Source organism: Diorhabda sublineata, chromosome 7 (genome assembly GCF_026230105.1).
Source record: "Diorhabda sublineata isolate icDioSubl1.1 chromosome 7, icDioSubl1.1, whole genome shotgun sequence".
Classification (NCBI taxonomy): Eukaryota; Metazoa; Arthropoda; class Insecta; order Coleoptera; family Chrysomelidae; genus Diorhabda; species Diorhabda sublineata.
Window position 1 is genome coordinate 230,303 of NC_079480.1, and position 23,784 is coordinate 254,086.

At 33.0% G+C, this 23,784-nt stretch overlaps 2 protein-coding genes across 4 annotated transcripts in view; both read right to left on the bottom strand.

Moving 5' to 3' along the window:
* Positions 1-23,784, bottom strand: part of LOC130446932 (general transcriptional corepressor trfA) — a 126,382-nt gene that overhangs the window by 34,650 nt on the left and 67,948 nt on the right. The window contains exon 1 of one of the 3 annotated variants that reach the window (XM_056783468.1): positions 15,916-16,317. The exons of 1 other annotated variant lie outside the window; for it this stretch is intronic. The gene's annotated coding sequence lies outside the window, so the exon portion shown is untranslated. Of the gene's footprint in view, positions 1-8,165; positions 8,409-15,915; positions 16,318-23,784 lie in introns of those variants that run through there. One more of the 3 variants, XM_056783470.1, reaches the window with a different exon arrangement.
* LOC130446827 (uncharacterized) lies at positions 10,613-11,167 on the bottom strand. The gene is made up of 2 exons (XM_056783313.1): positions 11,079-11,167; positions 10,613-11,022 (listed from the first exon to the last, which is right to left on the bottom strand). The coding sequence occupies exons 1-2, from the start codon at positions 11,146-11,148 to the stop codon at positions 10,613-10,615; spliced, it is 480 nt and encodes a 159-aa protein (XP_056639291.1). The 5' UTR covers positions 11,149-11,167.

A 23,784-nucleotide genomic window follows, 5' to 3' on the forward strand; every position in this document is an offset into this window, starting at 1 on the left:
CGAGAATGAAGACTGTTTACACTACAACTATAACAAAACTCACAATTACATTGTTTGAGGCGCGTTTCGACGAGACTGAAGACTGTTTACACTACAACTATAACAAAACTCACAATTACATTGTTTGAGGCGCGTTTCGACGAGACTGAAGACAGTTTTTACACTACAACTATACCAAAACTCACAATTATATTGTTTGAGACACGTTTCGACGAGACTGAAGACTGTTTACACTACAACTATAACAAAACTCACAATTACATTGTTTGAGGCGCGTTTCGACGAGACTGAAGACTGTTTACACTACAACTATAACAAAACTCACAATTATATTGTTTGAGGCGCGTTTCGACGAGACTGAAGACTGTTTACACTACAACTATAACAAAACTCACAATTACATTGTTTGAGGCGCGTTTCGACGAGACTGAAGACTGTTTACACTACAACTATAACAAAACTCACAATTATATTGTTTGAGGCGCGTTTCGACGAGACTGAAGACTGTTTACACTACAACTATAACAAATCTCACGATTACATTATTTGAGGCACGTTTCGACGAGAATGAAGACTGTTTACACTACAACTATAACAAATCTCACGATTACATTATTTGAGGCACGTTTCGACGAGAATGAAGACTGTTTACACTACAACTATAACAAATCTCACGATTACATTATTTGAGGCACGTTTCGACGAGAATGAAGACTGTTTACACTACAACTATAACAAAACTCACAATTACATTGTTTGAGGCGCGTTTCGACGAGACTGAAGACTGTTTACACTACAACTATAACAAAACTCACAATTATATTGTTTGAGGCGCGTTTCGACGAGACTGAAGACTGTTTACACTACAACTATAACAAAACTCACAATTACATTGTTTGAGGCGCGTTTCGACGAGACTGAAGACTGTTTACACTACAACTATAACAAAACTCACAATTATATTGTTTGAGGCGCGTTTCGACGAGACTGAAGACTGTTTACACTACAACTATAACAAAACTCACAATTACATTGTTTGAGGCGCGTTTCGACGAGACTGAAGACTGTTTACACTACAACTATAACAAAACTCACAATTATATTGTTTGAGGCGCGTTTCGACGAGACTGAAGACAGTTTTTACACTACAACTATACCAAAACTCACAATTATATTGTTTGAGGCGCGTTTCGACGAGACTGAAGACTGTTTACACTACAACTATAACAAAACTCACAATTACATTGTTTGAGGCGCGTTTCGACGAGACTGAAGACTGTTTACACTACAACTATAACAAAACTCACAATTATATTGTTTGAGACACGTTTCGACGAGACTGAAGACTGTTTACACTACAACTATAACAAAACTCACAATTACATTGTTTGAGGCGCGTTTCGACGAGACTGAAGACTGTTTACACTACAACTATAACAAAACTCACAATTACATTGTTTGAGGCGCGTTTCGACGAGACTGAAGACAGTTTTTACACTACAACTATACCAAAACTCACAATTATATTGTTTGAGACACGTTTCGACGAGACTGAAGACTGTTTACACTACAACTATAACAAAACTCACAATTACATTGTTTGAGGCGCGTTTCGACGAGACTGAAGACTGTTTACACTACAACTATAACAAAACTCACAATTACATTGTTTGAGGCGCGTTTCGACGAGACTGAAGACAGTTTTTACACTACAACTATACCAAAACTCACAATTATATTGTTTGAGGCGCGTTTCGACGAGACTGAAGACTGTTTACACTACAACTATAACAAAACTCACAATTATATTTTTTGAGGCGCGTTTCGACGAGACTGAAGACTGTTTACACTACAACTATAACAAAACTCACAATTATATTTTTTGAGGCGCGTTTCGACGAGACTGAAGACTGTTTACACTACAACTATAACAAAACTCACAATTACATTGTTTGAGGCGCGTTTCGACGAGACTGAAGACAGTTTTTACACTACAACTATACCAAAACTCACAATTATATTGTTTGAGGCGCGTTTCGACGAGACTGAAGTCTGTTTTTACACTACAACTATAACAAAACTCACAATTACATTGTTTGAGGCGCGTTTCGACGAGACTGAAGACTGTTTACACTACAACTATAACAAAACTCACAATTACATTGTTTGAGGCGCGTTTCGACGAGACTGAAGACAGTTTTTACACTACAACTATACCAAAACTCACAATTATATTGTTTGAGGCGCGTTTCGACGAGACTGAAGACTGTTTACACTACAACTATAACAAAACTCACAATTATATTTTTTGAGGCGCGTTTCGACGAGACTGAAGACTGTTTACACTACAACTATAACAAAACTCACAATTATATTTTTTGAGGCGCGTTTCGACGAGACTGAAGACTGTTTACACTACAACTATAACAAAACTCACAATTACATTGTTTGAGGCGCGTTTCGACGAGACTGAAGACAGTTTTTACACTACAACTATACCAAAACTCACAATTATATTGTTTGAGGCGCGTTTCGACGAGACTGAAGACTGTTTTTACACTACAACTATAACAAAACTCACAATTACATTGTTTGAGGCGCGTTTCGACGAGACTGAAGACAGTTTTTACACTACAACTATACCAAAACTCAAAATTACATTGTTTGAGGCGCGTTTCTTTAACCAAAATATCGTTTTGAGAGATTGAAAGCACTTTTTATACAAAGTTCGTGTGAATTTTTCATTATTTTCATTTGACTGTTCGGTGTAGTAGCTCTTAATATAAATTATATTCAATACAGTTTTCTCGGAGTCGAAATTTTCCGAATTGCATGTTTTCATTTTCCCTTAAGGAAATACCGAGTACGTTGGGTTTTTCCAAGTCAATCGACGACCTTTTTAAAAATAAATAAAGACGATAGCCATTAAGACAATAACTCTGTTTTAAGTGTTTTCCAGGTGGTCCTCGAGGGAGAACTAGGGCTCCAAACCCTACCGAAACTTAGTTCTATATTTAATTTCTTACCTTGGAACTTCCTCTTTTTCCAGGAAGGAATTCGGAAGGAAATATACAGGGAAAATGATTTTTTTTACGGTTAAATTTCAACCAAATAAATTGATATAGTTCTAAATTTTAATTTTATCTATGGTGTTGTTAACTACGAACCGCTAAAATATTTATTTGTTTCCATTTTTCCCATTTTGACATATAATTCACATCAATATTCAGTTTGAGTCTTATCTGGGACATTCTGTATAATTTTTGTTGTACCCAAACATGTTTTCATGTCCAATGAACGCGTCTAGAAGAAAATTTTGATGCTAAAATGTTTATTTGTTTCCATTTTTCCTATTTTGACGTATAATTCACATCAATATTCAGTTTGAGTCTTATCTGGGACATTCTGTATAATTTTTGTTGTACCCAAACATGTTTTCATGTCCAATGAACGCGTCTAGACGAAAATTTTGATGCTAAAATGTTTATTTGTTTCCATTTTTCCTATTTTGACGTATAATTCACATCAATATTCAGTTTGAGTCTTATCTGGGACATTCTGTATAATTTTTGTTGTACCCAAACATGTTTTCATGTCCAATGAACGCGTCTAGAAGAAAATTTTGATGCTAAAATGTTTATTTGTTTCCATTTTTTCTATTTTGACATATAATTCACATCAATATTCAGTTTGAGTCTTATCTGGGACATTCTGTATAATTTTTGTTGTACCCAAACATGTTTTCATGTCCAATGAACGTGTCTAGAAGAAAATTTTGATGCTAAAATGTTTATTTGTTTCCATTTTTCCTATTTTGAGTATAATTCACATCAATATTCAGTTTGAGTCTTATCTGGGACATTCTGTATAATTTTTGTTGTACCCAAACATGTTTTCATGTCCAATGAACGCGTCTAGAAGAAAATTTTGATGCTAAAATGTTTATTTGTTTCCATTTTTCCTATTTTGACGTATAATTCACATCAATATTCAGTTTGAGTCTTATCTGGGACATTCTGTATAATTTTTGTTGTACCCAAACATGTTTTCATGTCCAATGAACGCGTCTAGAAGAAAATTTTGATGCTAAAATGTTTATTTGTTTCCATTTTTTCTATTTTGACGTATAATTCACATCAATATTCAGTTTGAGTCTTATCTGGGACATTCTGTATAATTTTTGTTGTACCCAAACATGTTTTCATGTCCAATGAACGCGTCTAGAAGAAAATTTTGATGCTAGAATGTTTATTTGTTTCCATTTTTCCTATTTTGACGTATAATTCACATCAATATTCAGTTTGAGTCTTATCTGGGACATTCTGTATAATTTTTGTTGTACCCAAACATGTTTTCATGTCCAATGAACGCGTCTAGACGAAAATTTTGATGCTAAAATGTTTATTTGTTTCCATTTTTTCTATTTTGACATATAATTCACATCAATATTCAGTTTGAGTCTTATCTGGGACATTCTGTATAATTTTTGTTATACCCAAACATGTTTTCATGTCCAATGAACGCGTCTACAAGAAAATTTTGATGCTAAAATGTTTATATGTTTCCATTTTTCCTATTTTGACGTATAATTCACTTCAATATTCAGTTTGAGTCTTATCTGGGACATTCTGTATAATTTTTGTTGTACCCAAACATGTTTTCATGTCCAATGAACGCGTCTAGAAGAAAATTTTGATGCTAAAATGTTTATTTGTTTCCATTTTTTCTATTTTGACATATAATTCACATCAATATTCAGTTTGAGTCTTATCTGGGACATTCTGTATAATTTTTGTTGTACCCAAACATGTTTTCATGTCCAATGAACGCGTCTAGAAGAAAATTTTGATGCTAAAATGTTTATTTGTTTCCATTTTTCCTATTTTGACGTATAATTCACATCAATATTCAGTTTGAGTCTTATCTGGGACATTCTGTATAATTTTTGTTGTACCCAAACATGTTTTCATGTCCAATGAACGCGTCTAGAAGAAAATTTTGATGCTAAAATGTTTATTTGTTTCCATTTTTTCTATTTTGACATATAATTCACATCAATATTCAGTTTGAGTCTTATCTGGGACATTCTGTATAATTTTTGTTATACCTAAATATGTTTTCATGTCCAATGAACGCGTCTACAAGAAAATTTTGATGCTAAAATGTTTATTTGTTTCCATTTTTCCTATTTTGACGTATAATTCACATCAATATTCAGTTTGAGTCTTATCTGGGACATTCTGTATAATTTTTGTTGTACCCAAACATGTTTTCATGTCCAATGAACGCGTCTAGAAGAAAATTTTGATGCTAAAATGTTTATTTGTTTCCATTTTTTCTATTTTGACGTATAATTCACATCAATATTCAGTTTGAGTCTTATCTGGGACATTCTGTATAATTTTTGTTATACCCAAACATGTTTTCATGTCCAATGAACGCGTCTACAAGAAAATTTTGATGCTAAAATGTTTATTTGTTTCCATTTTTTCTATTTTGACATATAATTCACATCAATATTCAGTTTGAGTCTTTTCTGGGACATTCTGTATAATTTTTGTTGTACCCAAACATGTTTTCATGTCCAATGAACGCGTCTAGAAGAAAATTTTGATGCTAAAATGTTTATTTGTTTCCATTTTTTCTATTTTGACATATAATTCACATCAATATTCAGTTTGAGTCTTATCTGGGACATTCTGTATAATTTTTGTTATACCCAAACATGTTTTCATGTCCAATGTACGCGTCTACAAGAAAATTTTGATGCTAGAATGTTTATTTGTTTCCATTTTTCCTATTTTGACGTATAATTCACATCAATATTCAGTTTGAGTCTTATCTGGGACATTCTGTATAATTTTTGTTGTACCCAAACATGTTTTCATGTCCAATGAACGCGTCTAGAAGAAAATTTTGATGCTAAAATGTTTATTTGTTTCCATTTTTTCTATTTTGACGTATAATTCACATCAATATTCAGTTTGAGTCTTATCTGGGACATTCTGTATAATTTTTGTTGTACCCAAACATGTTTTCATGTCCAATGAACGAGTCTAGAAGAAAATTTTGATGCTAAAATGTTTATTTGTTTCCATTTTTTCTATTTTGACGTATAATTCACATCAATATTCAGTTTGAGTATTATCTGGGACATTCTGTATAATTTTTGTTGTACCCAAACATGTTTTCATGTCCAATGAACGCGTCTAGAAGAAAATTTTGATGCTAAAATGTTTATTTGTTTCCATTTTTTCTATTTTGACATATAATTCACATCAATATTCAGTTTGAGTCTTATCTGGGACATTCTGTATAATTTTTGTTGTACCCAAACATGTTTTCATGTCCAATGAACGCGTCTAGAAGAAAATTTTGATGCTAAAATGTTTATTTGTTTCCATTTTTCCTATTTTGACGTATAATTCACATCAATATTCAGTTTGAGTCTAATCTGGGACATTCTGTATAATTTTTGTTGTACCCAAACATGTTTTCATGTCCAATGAACGCGTCTAGAAGAAAATTTTGATGCTAAAATGTTTATTTGTTTCCATTTTTTCTATTTTGACATATAATTCACATCAATATTCAGTTTGAGTCTTATCTGGGACATTCTGTATAATTTTTGTTATACCTAAATATGTTTTCATGTCCAATGAACGCGTCTACAAGAAAATTTTGATGCTAGAATGTTTATTTGTTTCCATTTTTCCTATTTTGACGTATAATTCACATCAATATTCAGTTTGAGTCTTATCTGGGACATTCTGTATAATTTTTGTTGTACCCAAACATGTTTTCATGTCCAATGAACGCGTCTAGAAGAAAATTTTGATGCTAAAATGTTTATTTGTTTCCATTTTTTCTATTTTGACGTATAATTCACATCAATATTCAGTTTGAGTCTTATCTGGGACATTCTGTATAATTTTTGTTGTACCCAAACATGTTTTCGTGTCTAGAAGAAAATTTTGATGCTAAAATGTATATTTGTTTCTATTTTTCTCATTTTGGCATATAATTCCAATTAATATTCAGAGTAAGATCAATAACTTTCTCTAGGACAATGAAAACACTTCATCAACAAAAATATATACACGGTGTTTCATTTAAAATAACGTAAATTCAGTTTCATATTTAAAGGGACGTCACTGTGGGTATTATATATTAACTAAGACGATTTTTCATTAAGACAACTTATTTGAACTCCCTGTATATAGAAATCTATAGAAGTTTCATTAAAACGTTTAATTTCAACTTCAAACTGCAAAATAAATCACAACAGTTGAAATTTGTCTACGGTGATTGTACCAAATCAGAGGCCGACCCTGTTCCTTGCACTGACAGTAAAAACCAGCTGCACTATAATATTGAAAACAGATAAAAACATTCTTAACGTATTTTTTTCTAATAACATTCTACAAACTCCCAAATTTTCAATGTTTTGAATAACGAGTAACCCTCCTATTCGATTCTTGTTCTTGACCACGCATGCGCTGTAATTTTTTCAGATAAAACGTCAAAGAATGTCACAATGATTTTATTAAAAATAAAACGCCATTTTGACTAAGACAAACAAATGGAAGTCATACACAATAAATTTTTGATCACACCTTATATTGTTCGAACGAAATCACACCGCCATTTATAAAACTACAGCAATATAATAATAACAAAATATTAGGTTAGTATTTTCTTCTCGAATAACCCTCGTTATCGAAATCTTCAACGATACGAATATTAAGGATATCATCATATTAAAATGTCTTCGATTACGACGAAATTATGGAAAACACGTAAAAAATCAAAAAGGTCATGCAAATTGATGAAACAGGGGAACGATGAGAGCCCCATACTTTATTCCCGAAGTCAACTTACAGCAAACTTCCCTCGGAACGTATTCTCTCTATCCTATCACACCGGAATATATTCTTGCGAATCTACAAGTTGATTCGGATGTCGCCCCCTCTTCAAATATATTTTTCATCCCTTAGTGCCTTTCGTCACACTATGGGAACGTGATTATTGAAGATGAATTATGTAATAACGAGGCTTCGAGAATTGATACTGTATATTTGATTGAAAAAAAAAATAAGAGAAACTAATTCTTTTCGACTTGATATTCACAATATTTTTTAAGTAATAACTAAAATTCAACTTACCATAACAGCAGACAATATTTAATCACAAGAAACGGAATTCAACAAACGAACACTCAAAATACACTTAGAACGAACGATTTCTCGACACTTACGATTCATTTTGAACGATTAGAACCACACTAAATGGATTGATTATAAATCTATCTAATAACTCACGTCCACGTTCGATTACTGTCGTATTCCCGCGTAAATTTTTTACGTTGCCAAGGCACGAACCGTGCTTCTGCTCGATCGATAACGATCAAATGATGGTATTGATTTTATCGACCGAAGCAGTGTGACGAAGCGAACAGAGTCGGCTCAAGGATTAAAAAAATTATTTTAACAACTTCAATTCTTAATTCTACGTTATTTATGTAAAGAAAATGACTGAAAAAAAAAATTTACAGTGTAATGCACGTTTGATTTTATAAATTTCGGACTTGAAAACCACCACCTTTGACCTAAAACCGTACAAACACAAAGTAAAGCGTGTATTAGAAACGAAAATCATTACCCGGAAAGAGAAACGTAAAAAGGGCCGTCGACTAAGGGTGCAAGCATATCCGCATTGGCTTTTGTTTGCCGAACATGTCACAAGAGATGAATGGTTACGGTGATACTCTCGACTCGACAAATATTTGCAAGACGTAACAAAAAAAAAAAACCACCCTCATCCCTCAAAACTCGTAAACAAAAATGACGAAACGAGAAAAAGTGGCTGTTCTTGTCGGTGTCAAATTTATGTAACAAATGTCTCGAGTCTGACGAAAAAGAAGATTACGTAATGGCGTTTAAAACATTTTTTTTTTTAAATAAAGGAAATGTCATTATATAAAATGATGTTAGTTTTAAGACAACCCGTATATAGCGTTGCTTTTGGATTTGACCTTGGCAGAACAAATCCGACATTAATTCCCTGAACCGTTTACAATATGGGCGGTGGCTACTAATACAATATTTTTAATAATGTCATCATCAAATGAAAAGTCTCCCGCCGAGCCCAAATCCCATCAGTGAGCACTTTAATTTATCCCTTGTCCGAAAAAGAACAACAAAATTAAACCCACCACAAAACAATTCTTTTTCCATCCAACCTTAATGGCGGATATACACGTAACCGTCGTCAAAGTACAACAATAGATAGAATAACTATATTCGAAAGGTTGCGCTATTTTAAATCTTCAATTAATCATCAATTATGTATACAAATTTGAATTATAAATTATTATAATTCATTTCTCAATTGTAATAAATAATTAATTAATATGTTAATAATCGTAAATATATTTATTATTTATTTATGTACATATTATCGTTACCTTTAATATTACAGTTACTATAACTCGATGCATGACCTACCACACCGCCATCTAACAACTAGAAAATGAATTTTTCACGATCTATAAGATGTCACAAAGGAGTTTTAATCAAGTCTAGTGGCGTCGTTACCCGATCCACAAATTTTCCCGAATATCCACGAATTTTCCCTAATTTTCTTTCCGTGATCTCAACAGGGTAATTAGTTTTAATTATTTCAACACAGAGGATGCGAATATATGACAGAGACGTAGAAATATGGGGTTAGAATAATGAAATCTAAAACACCAAAGTCAGAAATCGAATAAATTTAAGTTTTCGCATTTATATTATTTTTTAAATACAATCGTAATTGAAAATGATAAATTATTATGAATAATCTTTTAATTTTAAGTAAAAACATTTAACACACCATCTCTACTATCGATTGCAATCTATAGAATAGATAAATCATTTTGTCGTAGTACAGGAAACTGTAACACTATATTTAAATTAAAAACTGAACAGCTTGACGTAGATATATAAAAATTACAGTTTTAGCAATAATAATATCCTTATTTGGAACAATTCCACCAACGCCGCCGCTGAGACTTTATCAGACATGTTTGTTGGGTGATATATACTTTAGGAGCTAATTGGGTGTTGGATACTGACACCGGTACCGGATGTACGAGAGGCGTTTTGGGTGTTCGCCGACAATATATTTCTCTGTTTTCTCACAAGAGGGAGCCCAACAGCAAATTTGTTACGTTACAAATAATGGTTATACTAACCGTTTTATTTATTTATTAGATTCATTACGTAAGTAATTCGATTCATTCGAATCGATATTTTGTTCGAGTAGATTTCATTTGACGCTATTATTAATTTGAAGTGAATTATTTCGTTATCTAAAGTATAATTTACGTTTATTAATATCCAGGGACGGATTCGTATTTGTTTTAGTAATTAATTATATAATAGTGAATTTGAATTGATTTGACTGATGACGTTTGTGAATACAATCGATTTTTATTTCGATTAGACTTAAATACGCGGAATTAATGTAGTTTATTAAGGAATAATGTCGATGTGGGAGGAATTAATGAGATAAGTTATTAGTAGATTCGAAAAATCTTTATTCTAGATATATCATTTTCAATAAAAACCTAACTCGCTTTACATAAATCTTCGTTGTTACAATCGTACATTTTCCAAGCGCTGGTGCTCAGATCCTCCACGGCGTTGGATTGTTCGTTGGCGTTGTCACGCACTTCGTTGATGTTTTTGTCGAGATTTTTGACATTTTCGGTGATAGAATCGAATGCAGATGATTGATCGTTGAGTGCTTGGAGAACGGCTTTCTGTAGAACGTCCACTATCGCTAAATGTTTCTCGATATCGCTCAACTGATCACCTTGATTATCGACTTTGTTTACAAGATCTTTCAGTTTCGATTCTAGATCGTCCAATTCATCGCTGAGTTCTTCGAGGTTAGAATACTCGGTGGCGATTTGTTTGAGGATATCGTTCAAGTTGTTTTTACACGCGCAAATTTTGTTGGTATTAGAAAGCAAAACTGGAAAAGAATATGCGTGAATAAAATGTTTATTTCGTATAATTTTGGTTTCTTACCTTCTTCGGCGGCGGAATTGTAAGCGTTGGCAACTACGCATACGATTAAATAAATGTAAATGTATTTCATTTTAGATGTTGCTAGTCGCTTGACGTGAAGTGGAATGTACGAAATATTATTAAATTGTCGTGTATTTATACTTGTTTCGGTCTTGTTTTTATTTTTCCGTTTATTATTGAGAAAAATTATTTTTTTTTTATAAAAATACTTGGGGGATTACTTTGGTATAAGTCAACATTGAAATTGTTTAATTTGTTACTCGTTATCACGATTTAAATAAATATTGTTAATTTATTTTAAAAAAACTCTTGTTTATTTACTTGTATATTAATTTCATGTTAAGTATGTCATATTTTCCTGTTCCTATTGAAATGTAATTAAAAAAAATCGATATTTTTGATTCTCGTTAATTCTAACCTAAAAATATCGGGATCGTTTTGAAAATAGTTTATAAGTGAGTTGATGGATGTGATGGATACGGGGGTTGAACGAAACGGTTTTATTTACTATTGAAATGTAACCATCGAAATCGATATTTTTGATTCTCGTTAATTCTAACCTAAAAATATCGGGATCGTTTTGAAAATAGTTTATAAGTGAGTTGATGGATGTGATGGATACGGGGGTTGAACGAAACGGTTTTATTTACTATTGAAATGTAACCATCGAAATCGATATTTTTGATTCTCGTTAATTCTAACCTAAAAATATCGGGATCGTTTTGAAAATAGTTTATAAGTGAGTTGATGGATGTGATGGATACGGGGGTTGAACGAAACGGTTTTATTTACTATTGAAATGTAACCATCGAAATCGATATTTTTGATTCTCGTTAATTCTAACCTAAAAATATCGGGATCGTTTTGAAAATAGTTTATAAGTGAGTTGATGGATGTGATGGATACGGGGGTTGAACGAAACGGTTTTATTTACTATTGAAATGTAACCATCGAAATCGATATTTTTGATTCTCGTTAATTCTAACCTAAAAATATCGGGATCGTTTTGAAAATAGTTTATAAGTGAGTTGATGGATGTGATGGATACGGGGGTTGAACGAAACGGTTTTATTTACTATTGAAATGTAACCATCGAAATCGATATTTTTGTTTCTCGTTAATTCTAACCTAAAAATATCGGGAACGTTTTGAAAATAGTTTATAAGTGAGTTGATGGATGTGATGGATACGGGGGTTGAACGAAACGGTTTTATTTACTATTGAAATGTAACCATCGAAATCGATATTTTTGATTCTCGTTAATTCTAACCTAAAAATATCGGGATCGTTTTGAAAATAGTTTATAAGTGAGTTGATGGATGTGATGGATACGGGGGTTGAACGAAACGGTTTTATTTACTATTGAAATGTAACCATCGAAATCGATATTTTTGATTCTCGTTAATTCTAACCTAAAAATATCGGGATCGTTTTGAAAATAGTTTATAAGTGAGTTGATGGATGTGATGGATACGGGGGTTGAACGAAACGGTTTTATTTACTATTGAAATGTAACCATCGAAATCGATATTTTTGTTTCTCGTTAATTCTAACCTAAAAATATCGGGAACGTTTTGAAAATAGTTTATAAGTGAGTTGATGGATGTGATGGATACGGGGGTTGAACGAAACGGTTTTATTTACTATTGAAATGTAACCATCGAAATCGATATTTTTGATTCTCGTTAATTCTAACCTAAAAATATCGGGATCGTTTTGAAAATAGTTTATAAGTGAGTTGATGGATGTGATGGATACGGGGGTTGAACGAAACGGTTTTATTTACTATTGAAATGTAACCATCGAAATCGATATTTTTGATTCTCGTTAATTCTAACCTAAAAATATCGGGATCGTTTTGAAAATAGTTTATAAGTGAGTTGATGGATGTGATGGATACGGGGGTTGAACGAAATGGTTTTATTTACTATTGAAATGTAACCATCGAAATCGATATTTTTGATTCTCGTTAATTCTAACCTAAAAATATCGGGATCGTTTTGAAAATAGTTTATAAGTGAGTTGATGTATGTGATGGATACGAGGGTTGAACGAAACGGTTTTATTTACTATTGAAATGTAACCATCGAAATCGATATTTTTGATTCTCGTTAATTCTAACCTAAAAATATCGGGATCGTTTTGAAAATAGTTTATAAGTGAGTTGATGGATGTGATGGATACGGGGGTTGAACGAAACGGTTTTATTTACTATTGAAATGTAACCATCGAAATCGATATTTTTGATTCTCGTTAATTCTAACCTAAAAATATCGGGATCGTTTTGAAAATAGTTTATAAGTGAGTTGATGTATGTGATGGATACGAGGGTTGAACGAAACGGTTTTATTTACTATTGAAATGTAACCATCGAAATCGATATTTTTGATTCTCGTTAATTCTAACCTAAAAATATCGGGATCGTTTTGAAAATAGTTTATAAGTGAGTTGATGGATGTGATGGATACGGGGGTTGAACGAAACGGTTTTATTTACTATTGAAATGTAACCATCGAAATCGATATTTTTGTTTCTCGTTAATTCTAACCTAAAAATATCGGGAGCGTTTTGCAAATAGTGTATTAGTGAACGATACGAGGGTTGCACGTAAAGATTTTATTGATAATTTCGTCAATCTTGAAAAATTTTCATATCGTTTCTAAAAAATTCGATAAATTTTTGAATTTTTTTTTGGAAAATTCATGGATATGAGTTTTTCTGGAAATTTTGAGAAGAATTTGTAATAGTTTGTTGGAAGTTTTGGTTTTCCCTCCAAAATTCAAGTGATTTTCCAAGAAAATTCTATAAATTTCTACTAATCTTTGGGAAGTTTATGAAAATTCTGGTTTTTTTTTGGAAATTTTTGAAAATCTCCAAAGTTATCTTGGAAGTTTTGGTTTTCCCTCCAAAATTCAAGTGTTTTTCAAGAAAATTTCTGACATTTCGAACTATTCTTATAAATTTCACGAAAATTTTGGATTTTTTCAGGAAAATTATGAAAAAATTTCTGGAAAATTCGATAGTTTTCCAAACTTCTTGAAGAAAACTTGCAAAAAAATCACAACAGAAATAATTCATTATATCTGAAATTCAAGTGATTTTCCAAGAAAATTCTATAAATTTTTACCAATCTTCGGAAAATTTATGAAAATTCTGGTTTTTCTCGAAATTTTTGAAAATCTCGAAAGTTATCTTGAAAATTTTAGTTTTCCCTCCAAAATTCAAGTGATTTTCCAAGAAAACTTCAGAAATTTCGAACAATTCTTATAAATTTCACGAAAATTTTGGATTTTTCCAGGAAAATAATCAAAAAAATTCTTAAAAATTGAGTGTATCAGCCTCAAAAGTAAAACTTGGGCACATTTCTAGAAAATTCGGAAAATTTCTATGAATTCCAAGACGCAGTTTCCCGAAAATTCGCTTTTTCTATCGATTTTTCCTCAAAAATCGAACACATTCTAGACAGTTTTCCAAATTGATATATTCCACGAATTTTAAACAAACGTACCCCTAAAAATAACCCTACAATTTCGATGTCAACGGCCGTAGCCCTTCAAATCGTTTCCTTATAAAAAGAAATCGACCATTTCCCACACATACCGATCATCAATGTCCTCCATCATTTCACGCACCACAAAATCATTAACACACCCTACGTATTCACGACATAACCTCAAAAACAACTACCAAAACAACGGTCATCGAAAATGACAGTAATTTGACGTTTGACATGACAGTGACGTTTGACATAAGACACGAAACAAAGAGATTTGTCACGTACGGGGAGGGGGTGCTAATATAGAGGGTGTTTATTCGATAGTTTCAGTTTGAATCATAATAAAACAATCGAAAGTTGAATTGATTGATTGAAACTACTCGAAACTCCTTTTTCGGAAAAATTCATCCGTTTTAACGAAAATTCCGCTGAAACATCCGCCGAATTTGAACGAAATCACGTAACCGATTAATTTCTTGTTTACTTTATTACACTATAACACTTTCTATGTCGAATAACGCGTAATTTGTATCCTTTCCACCTTTACCTTCGATTCCATATCGAAAGCTATCTACGACGACCCATTTTCCCAATTTTCCTCTCCATTCAAATAAAAAGGAAAAAAAAAAACGTTAAAACTCCCATTCATATCTGCCGAAAGGGCTCTAAAGCATATTAGTTCAAATTTCATTTTCATTTTGCGCAAATTACGCTACGGGATCGTTATTTAAATTACAACCCAACTAGAAAATATACGAGGGAGATTCGAATCGAACTTTCCGGATAATGACGCAGGATTTGTATTTAAACATATTTTACACCCCTTTTACACCCCCAAAGCTTCGTATAAAATAAGAAACACATCGATTTAATATTTACGGTTTAATTTACCAATTTTCAACCCGCCAACTGTCATCTTTTGACGTTGACGTTTAGTTTGACGTTTCGCGATGCATCAGCATTTCATTTCGCGAACAGTTACGCTATACATCCCACGGAACGTCATTTTTTTTTGGTTTCGATATAAATTCCGATAAAATATATCGATACGATGAAATATACAGGGTGTAGCGTTAAAAAACGATATAAATTATATATAAATATATCGATATGACGTAATATACAGGATGTAGCGTTTAAAAAACTACATATTTCACAGTTATAATCCATGTTATATAAATTATCGATACGGGGTGAGTTATTATGTACGATTTTAGTTGGAACCCTTATTAAAAAATAGATTCAACGACCCAGTATATAAAATAAACGTGATAAATTGCAAGGACACGTAAGAAATGACGTATATGTAAATATATATAATGTAAGTTAAATAAAACTCACCCCTTGGCATTTTAACCCCCATAATTGAAGATGTGGCACTGAAAAAAACCGATACTAGATGGGATTTTACGCGTACCGCAACCTGTGGTCCCAAATTAGTTTGGGGTAGTCGGGAATGCGGCGTTGGAGACGCCCTGACTTCTATTTCGCGTTTGACGGAAGCGTCGAGACGGCGGCGCTCGTAATACCGCTCCGACGTCTCGTCGTCCCGCGAACGCCCACGAATTTCGGCGCCAGCGTGTATCGGACTCTATGTAACGTACATTGGGAACTAGTTGCGTTCGTCGATAGAAAAAAATGAAAATTTCGATAAGGATACAACCGATGAATTGTCGTGGATGATTACTCGAATTTTCAAATGATATTCCGGACGAAGTGACGAGTATGTTCCGGTAAACACCTCGGACCAATCGACCAGAGCGTCTCAAAAGCCAAAAGAGAGTCGCTACCGAGGTAAAGTTCCAATGAAATTGGTTTGTTATGCCATTAACATTCGATAGTCAAACGATGTAATCGGAAGTTTTTTTTTCAACCTCCGATCGCTCCGTGCAGAATGAGAAGCTCTCGCGCTACATACTCCGCCATTTTTTACATTCAGGCGTCAGTCGGCGTTGTGTCTACGGTCAAATTGTGACGTTTCGAGTGAGTTTTTGTCTAAATATGAAACCGCGGGTTCGAAATAGCGAATTTAACTCGATTTTGTCTTTCAGGCGTCAGTCGGCGTTGTGTCTACGGTCAAATTGTGATGTTTCGAGTGAGTTTTTGTCTAAATGGAAAACTGCGGGTTCGAAATAGCGAATTTAACTCGATTTTTACATTCAGGCGTCAGTCGGCGTTGTGTCTACGGTCAAATTGTGACGTTTCGAGTGAGTTTTTGTCTAAATGGAAAACTGCGGGTTCGAAATAGCGAATTTAACTCGATTTTTACATTCAGGCGTCAGTCGGCGTTGTGTCTACGGTCAAATTGTGACGTTTCGAGTGAGTTTTTGTCTAAATGGAAAACTGCGGGTTCGAAATAGCGAATTTAACTCGATTTTTACATTCAGGCGTCAGTCGGCGTTGTGTCTACGGTCAAATTGTGACGTTTCGAGTGAGTTTTTGTCTAAATATGAAACTGCGGGTTCGAAATAGCGAATTTAACTCGATTTTTACATTCAGGCGTCAGTCGGCGTTGTGTCTACGGTCAAATTGTGACGTTTCGAGTGAGTTTTTGTCTAAATATGAAACCGCGGGTTCGAAATAGCGAATTTAACTCGATTTTGTCTTTCAGGCGTCAGTCGGCGTTGTGTCTACGGTCAAATTGTGACGTTTCGAGTGAGTTTTTGTCTAAATATGAAACCGCGGGTTCGAAATAGCGAATTTAACTCGATTTTGTCTTTCAGGCGTCAGTCGGCGTTGTGTCTACGGTCAAATTGTGACGTTTCGAGAGAGTTTTTGTCTAAATATGAAACCGCGGGTTCGAAATAGCGAATTTAACTCGATTTTTACATTCAGGCGTCAGTCGGCGTTGTGTCTACGGTCAAATTGTGATGTTTCGAGTGAGTTTTTGTCTAAATATGAAACCGCGGGTTCGAAATAGCAAATTTAACTCGATTTTGTCTTTCAGGCGTCAGTCGGCGTTGTGTCTACGGTCAAATTGTGACGTTTCGAGTGAGTTTTTGTCTAAATATGAAACCGCGGGTTCGAAATAGCAAATTTAACTCGATTTTGTCTTTCAGGCGTCAGTCAGCGTTGTGTCTACGGTGAAATTGTGACGTTTCGAGTGAGTTTTTGTCTAAATGGAAAACTGCGGGTTCGAAATAGTGAATTTAACTCGATTTTTACATTCAGGCGTCAGTCGGCGTTGTGTCTACGGTCAAATTGTTACGTTTCGAGTGAGTTTTTGTCTAAATGGAAAACTGCGGGTTCGAAATAGCGAATTTAACTCGATTTTTACATTCAGGCGTCAGTCGGCGTTGTGTCTACGGTCAAATTGTGACGTTTCGAGTGAGTTTTTGTCTAAATATGAAACCGCGGGTTCGAAATAGCGAATTTAACTCGATTTTGTCTTTCAGGCGTCAGTCGGCGTTGTGTCTACGGTCAAATTGTGACGTTTCGAGAGAGTTTTTGTCTAAATATGAAACCGCGGGTTCGAAATAGCAAATTTAACTCGATTTTGTCTTTCAGGCGTCAGTCGGCGTTGTGTCTACGGTGAAATTGTGACGTTTCGAGTGAGTTTTTGTCTAAATGGAAAACTGCGGGTTCGAAATAGCGAATTTAACTCGATTTTTACATTCAGGCGTCAGTCGGCGTTGTGTCTACGGTCAAATTGTGATGTTTCGAGTGAGTTTTTGTCTAAATATGAAACCGCGGGTTCGAAATAGCGAATTTAACTCGATTTTGTCTTTCAGGCGTCAGTCGGCGTTGTGTCTACGGTCAAATTGTGACGTTTCGAGAGAGTTTTTGTCTAAATATGAAACCGCGGGTTCGAAATAGCAAATTTAACTCGATTTTGTCTTTCAGGCGTCAGTCGGCGTTGTGTCTACGGTGAAATTGTGACGTTTCGAGTGAGTTTTTGTCTAAATGGAAAACTGCGGGTTCGAAATAGCGAATTTAACTCGATTTTTACATTCAGGCGTCAGTCGGCGTTATGTCTACGGCCAAATTGTGAACTGTATTAACAAGAAATTTACGAATCTTGATATTTTTGTTTTGTTCATTTTCTATGAGCTCTTAATATAATAATCGTTCGCTTTGAAAGTTTTAACGCTTTTCTCTACTCATTTTCTCGAAAAAAGTACACAAAATATCAAATACAAGATTTACCTTTGAGGTTATGTTAGTAAACAAGTAAATTAAGACGGAAAACAGAACAAAACACTTCCAGAATAATATTTAGCTAACTTTTCTTCGGTTTCTTTAATTAGTTTTCCAACGAATCTTGTCTATCCGATAGATTTAATCGAAAATTTGACATATGTCATCTTAAACTGATGATAAAATATGTTGTAACTAATTTTTTTGAGCCTTTTGTAAAAAAATGTGAACAAAATTCGATTCCAACGCCAATTTTTGACGCAAAAAATTCGATTTGTCGATATTTTCTTTCTTTTGAGGCAAATTCTAGTGCGTTTGGCGCGGTCGATCGGATAAACAAAAATCAAATATATAACGTGAAACAACAACACGATTTTCCATTTTCCTATATAAACATACGCGGTTTTCCGACCGAATAAACATTCTATATTCCATTAAGTGATCAGAAAATATATGATGAATCGATAAAGAAGTTTTATTGGAAATTTTATTTGTCTAATAAAATATTATAATAGAAAAAATACACCGTGTTAAAATTGAAACGTATTTATTTATTTTTCAAGTACGGATCTGCATTTTTTTAACTGTATAAATTATTTATTTCATCATTGTAATACACAAAATGAATTTTTAGTACGTGTTTCGTACCCGAAAAGTCATCATCAAGCTTCTAATGGGATTTAAATCGTTTCCGATACGACCCTGTACGTTTTTAACGAAATTTTCGATAAGAATCATCGTAAAAATGTTGAAATCATTGCTTCTAATGAAATGAAATCAAAAAAACATACAAAATTAGATGACAGTGTACGTTTCGTACCCGAAAAGTCATCATCAAGCTTATAATGGGATTTAAATCGTTTCCGATACGACCCTGTACGTTTTTAACGAAAATTTCGATAAGAATCATCGTAAAAATGTTGAAATCATTGCTTCTAATGAAATGAAATCAAAAAAACATACAAAATTAGATGACAGTGTACGTTTCGTACCCGAAAAGTCATCATCAAGCTTATAATGGGATTTAAATCGTTTCCGATACGACCCTGTACGTTTTTAACGAAAATTTCGATAAGAATCATCGTAAAAATGTTGAAATCATTGCTTCTAATGAAATGAAATCAAAAAAACATACAAAATTAGATGACAGTGTACGTTTCGTACCCGAAAAGTCATCATCAAGCTTCTAATGGGATTTAAATCGTTTCCGATACGACCCTGTACGTTTTTAACGAAATTTTCGATAAGAATCATCGTAAAAATGTTGAAATCATTGCCTCTAATAAAATGACATCGAAAAAACATACAAAATTAGATGACAGTGTACGTTTCGTACCCGAAAAGTCATCATCAAGCTTCTAATGGGATTTAAATCGTTTCCGATACGACCCTGTACGTTTTTAACGAAATTTTCGATAAGAATCATCGTAAAAATGTTGAAATCACTGCCTCTAATAAAACGACATCGAAAAAACATACAAAATTAGATGACAGTGTACGTTTCGTACCCGAAAAGTCATCATCAAGCTTCTAATGGGATTTAAATCGTTTCCGATACGACCCTGTACGTTTTTAACGAAATTTTCGATAAGAATCATCGTAAAAATGTTGAAATCACTGCCTCTAATAAAACGACATCGAAAAAACATACAAAATTAGATGACAGTGTACGTTTCGTACCCGAAAAGTCATCATCAAGCTTCTAATGGGATTTAAATCGTTTCCGATACGACCCTGTACGTTTTTAACGAAATTTTCGATAAGAATCATCGTAAAAATGTTGAAATCACTGCCTCTAATAAAACGACATCGAAAAAACATACAAAATTAGATGACAGTGTACGTTTCGTACCCGAAAAGTCATCATCAAGCTTCTAATGGGATTTAAATCGTTTCCGATACGACCCTGTACGTTTTTAACGAAATTTTCGATAAGAATCATCGTAAAAATGTTGAAATCACTGCCTCTAATAAAACGACATCGAAAAAACATACAAAATTAGATGACAGTGTACGTTTCGTACCCGAAAAGTCATCATCAAGCTTCTAATGGGATTTAAATCGTTTCCGATACGACCCTGTACGTTTTTAACGAAATTTTCGATAAGAATCATCGTAAAAATGTTGAAATCACTGCCTCTAATAAAACGACATCGAAAAAACATACAAAATTAGATGACAGTGTACGTTTCGTACCCGAAAAGTCATCATCAAGCTTCTAATGGGATTTAAATCGTTTCCGATACGACCCTGTACGTTTTTAACGAAATTTTCGATAAGAATCATCGTAAAAATGTTGAAATCACTGCCTCTAATAAAACGACATCGAAAAAACATACAAAATTAGATGACAGTGTACGTTTCGTACCCGAAAAGTCATCATCAAGCTTCTAATGGGATTTAAATCGTTTCCGATACGACCCTGTACGTTTTTAACGAAATTTTCGATAAGAATCATCGTAAAAATGTTGAAATCACTGCCTCTAATAAAACGACATCGAAAAAACATACAAAATTAGATGACAGTGTACGTTTCGTACCCGAAAAGTCATCATCAAGCTTCTAATGGGATTTAAATCGTTTCCGATACGACCCTGTACGTTTTTAACGAAATTTTCGATAAGAATCATCGTAAAAATGTTGAAATCACTGCCTCTAATAAAACGACATCGAAAAAACATACAAAATTAGATGACAGTGTACGTTTCGTACCCGAAAAGTCATCATCAAGCTTCTAATGGGATTTAAATCGTTTCTGATACGACCCTGTACGTTTTTAACGAAATTTTCGAGAAAAATCATCGTAAAAATGTCGTTTTGTATCCAAAAAAATCATAATAAAAGTTCTATTCGAAATATAATTGTTCCCAAGACGGCCCTGTACATTTTTAAATATTGAATGTCGTGTTGAGAATGGAAAAATTAATCGAAGAATCGTAATAAGAGAAAAAAAGGACGATGATGGAATGAAACAGAAAAATAAATAGAGTTGAGGCTTGTTTACACGATTGTGTTTTGAAAAAAAAAACGATATTCATTCGGTTATTTCAGTCATTTCTTCCACTTTCCATAATAATAAAAGTTGCCTTATAAAACTTTTCCTTGGAAAATTTCCAGAAGTTCTTCAATTTTATTTTGAATAATAGAATGTAGCACAAAAGTGGGACAATCATTATGAACTGTGTAGAAAATAAACCGAAATTTTCATTTTTTCACATTCGAATATATAATTTTCAACTTTTTATATGAAATTATACACGAATTTAGTCTGTAATTTACATCAGACGTCCCTTATATTATCCTTTAGCTATCCAATAATATTTTATTCATAAATAAGTTGAAATAAAAAACTCATATGAAGCTACCTTGTATATCAAAACGTTTAAATTCATCAATTCATCATTAAAAATTCAATAATAGCACAAAGAAATACTTACGAAAAAGATTTGTTAAATTGGGACATCCTTTATATACATTCTTATTGTATGTAACCACTCCGAACGTTCAAATAAGATTTTATTCCAAGTTTCAGACGTCAATTATATATAAATTACGCTATTATATATTAATTTGTTGAAAGAAATATATTTTATAGCTCCTCATCAAACCCGAAACCATTAAAATCAAACCCGGTAACATTTCGATGAAATTTGACTTGTTAAAATCAATGTAACCGCCATTAAAAGCCAGTAAAATCGTTGTAAAATAAATTTTGATGATTTTATGTCGGACGGGAGTGTCGATAAAGCAGTAAACTGAGATTTAAATAGGAAGGGGTATCAATAAACCACGTGTCACAGTGTAATTATGCTTTAGCCGCCAATTTACATTTTATTGTTTCCACAGATGTCCACTAGACACGATATTTCAAAACCTTATCGTCAATGCCAATTAAATTAATCTAATTAATAATTTTCTTAATTAAACATCTGATATTGTTTTAAACAGTTATAACGAACAGACTTTTCACACTACCACTACACCAACTCTTGTAATCACACTGTCGAACACGCACAGTGTATTTGTCAGTGTTGGTGTAGTGTAATCAGTGTATTCAGAATAAATATCACTAACGCTTCCAAAAAGTCCAATTTAGTTATAACTGTCATAAATATTCAATGGATTATGCTAACACTGTTGCTAGATTTACTTCGATGTAGGCAGTTATGGTAATATTAATTCTCAAAAAAATCCAAAACAGAGCTTGATAAATAATCCATGTTGTTCATAAACTCCCATATCATAATAAATTTCATTGAATTTATTGTAGACTATAAAAAAACCTAACACGATATAAAATCACGTTCTTTAAATGAGGTTCGTAAAACAAAACCTAAACAAGCGGCAACGTTGCGTTCTCTATCAGCTGATTTATATTTCGTGACCGTGAAATCTTAACAGGATAAAGACATATATTTAAAATGAAGGAATATAAAGAAATTGTTTTTATTAAATATTTATTTAAGATTTCTTTTTCAAATAATTAAAATTACAAATTAACTTAGTCGAAGAATGACAGAATTCGTAAGAAATTGCTTATCGATGGTTAACTGATTTGCTTCATTATTAACGTATTAAATCATGTCGATAGAATACAAATTTAAATGTTGGATTTGTACTGACTTCAAAGTCGTGGTTTTGCTTTTAGGGTTGAACAAAATTAAATAATTGTAGACATTAATAAGACGTAGGTATAAAAAAAACGTCAAAAAGGATTTTAGTTTTATTCTATTATTAAAATTCCCATTACGGAAAATGTATTCAACTTGTAATATGTAGTAGTAATGTGTGTTGCCTAGATGGTGGCTAAGAATATTATTATTTTTCGTATTATTGTATTATTTTATTTATATCATTTTTAAAACGATATTTGAAAATATTTTATATGTATAAATATATTTATGAAATTCTTCTTTTGTTACCACGTAATAAGAAGAATTGTGAGGTAGGTTTGGGTTCGCGTTATCCTTAAAACAGCAAGGAAATGAAGTGAACTGAATTGTGGAATAAAGGGATGTGACCTCGATACCGATTCTACACCAGTGGCAGTCTTTCATTTCTTAATACGAATAG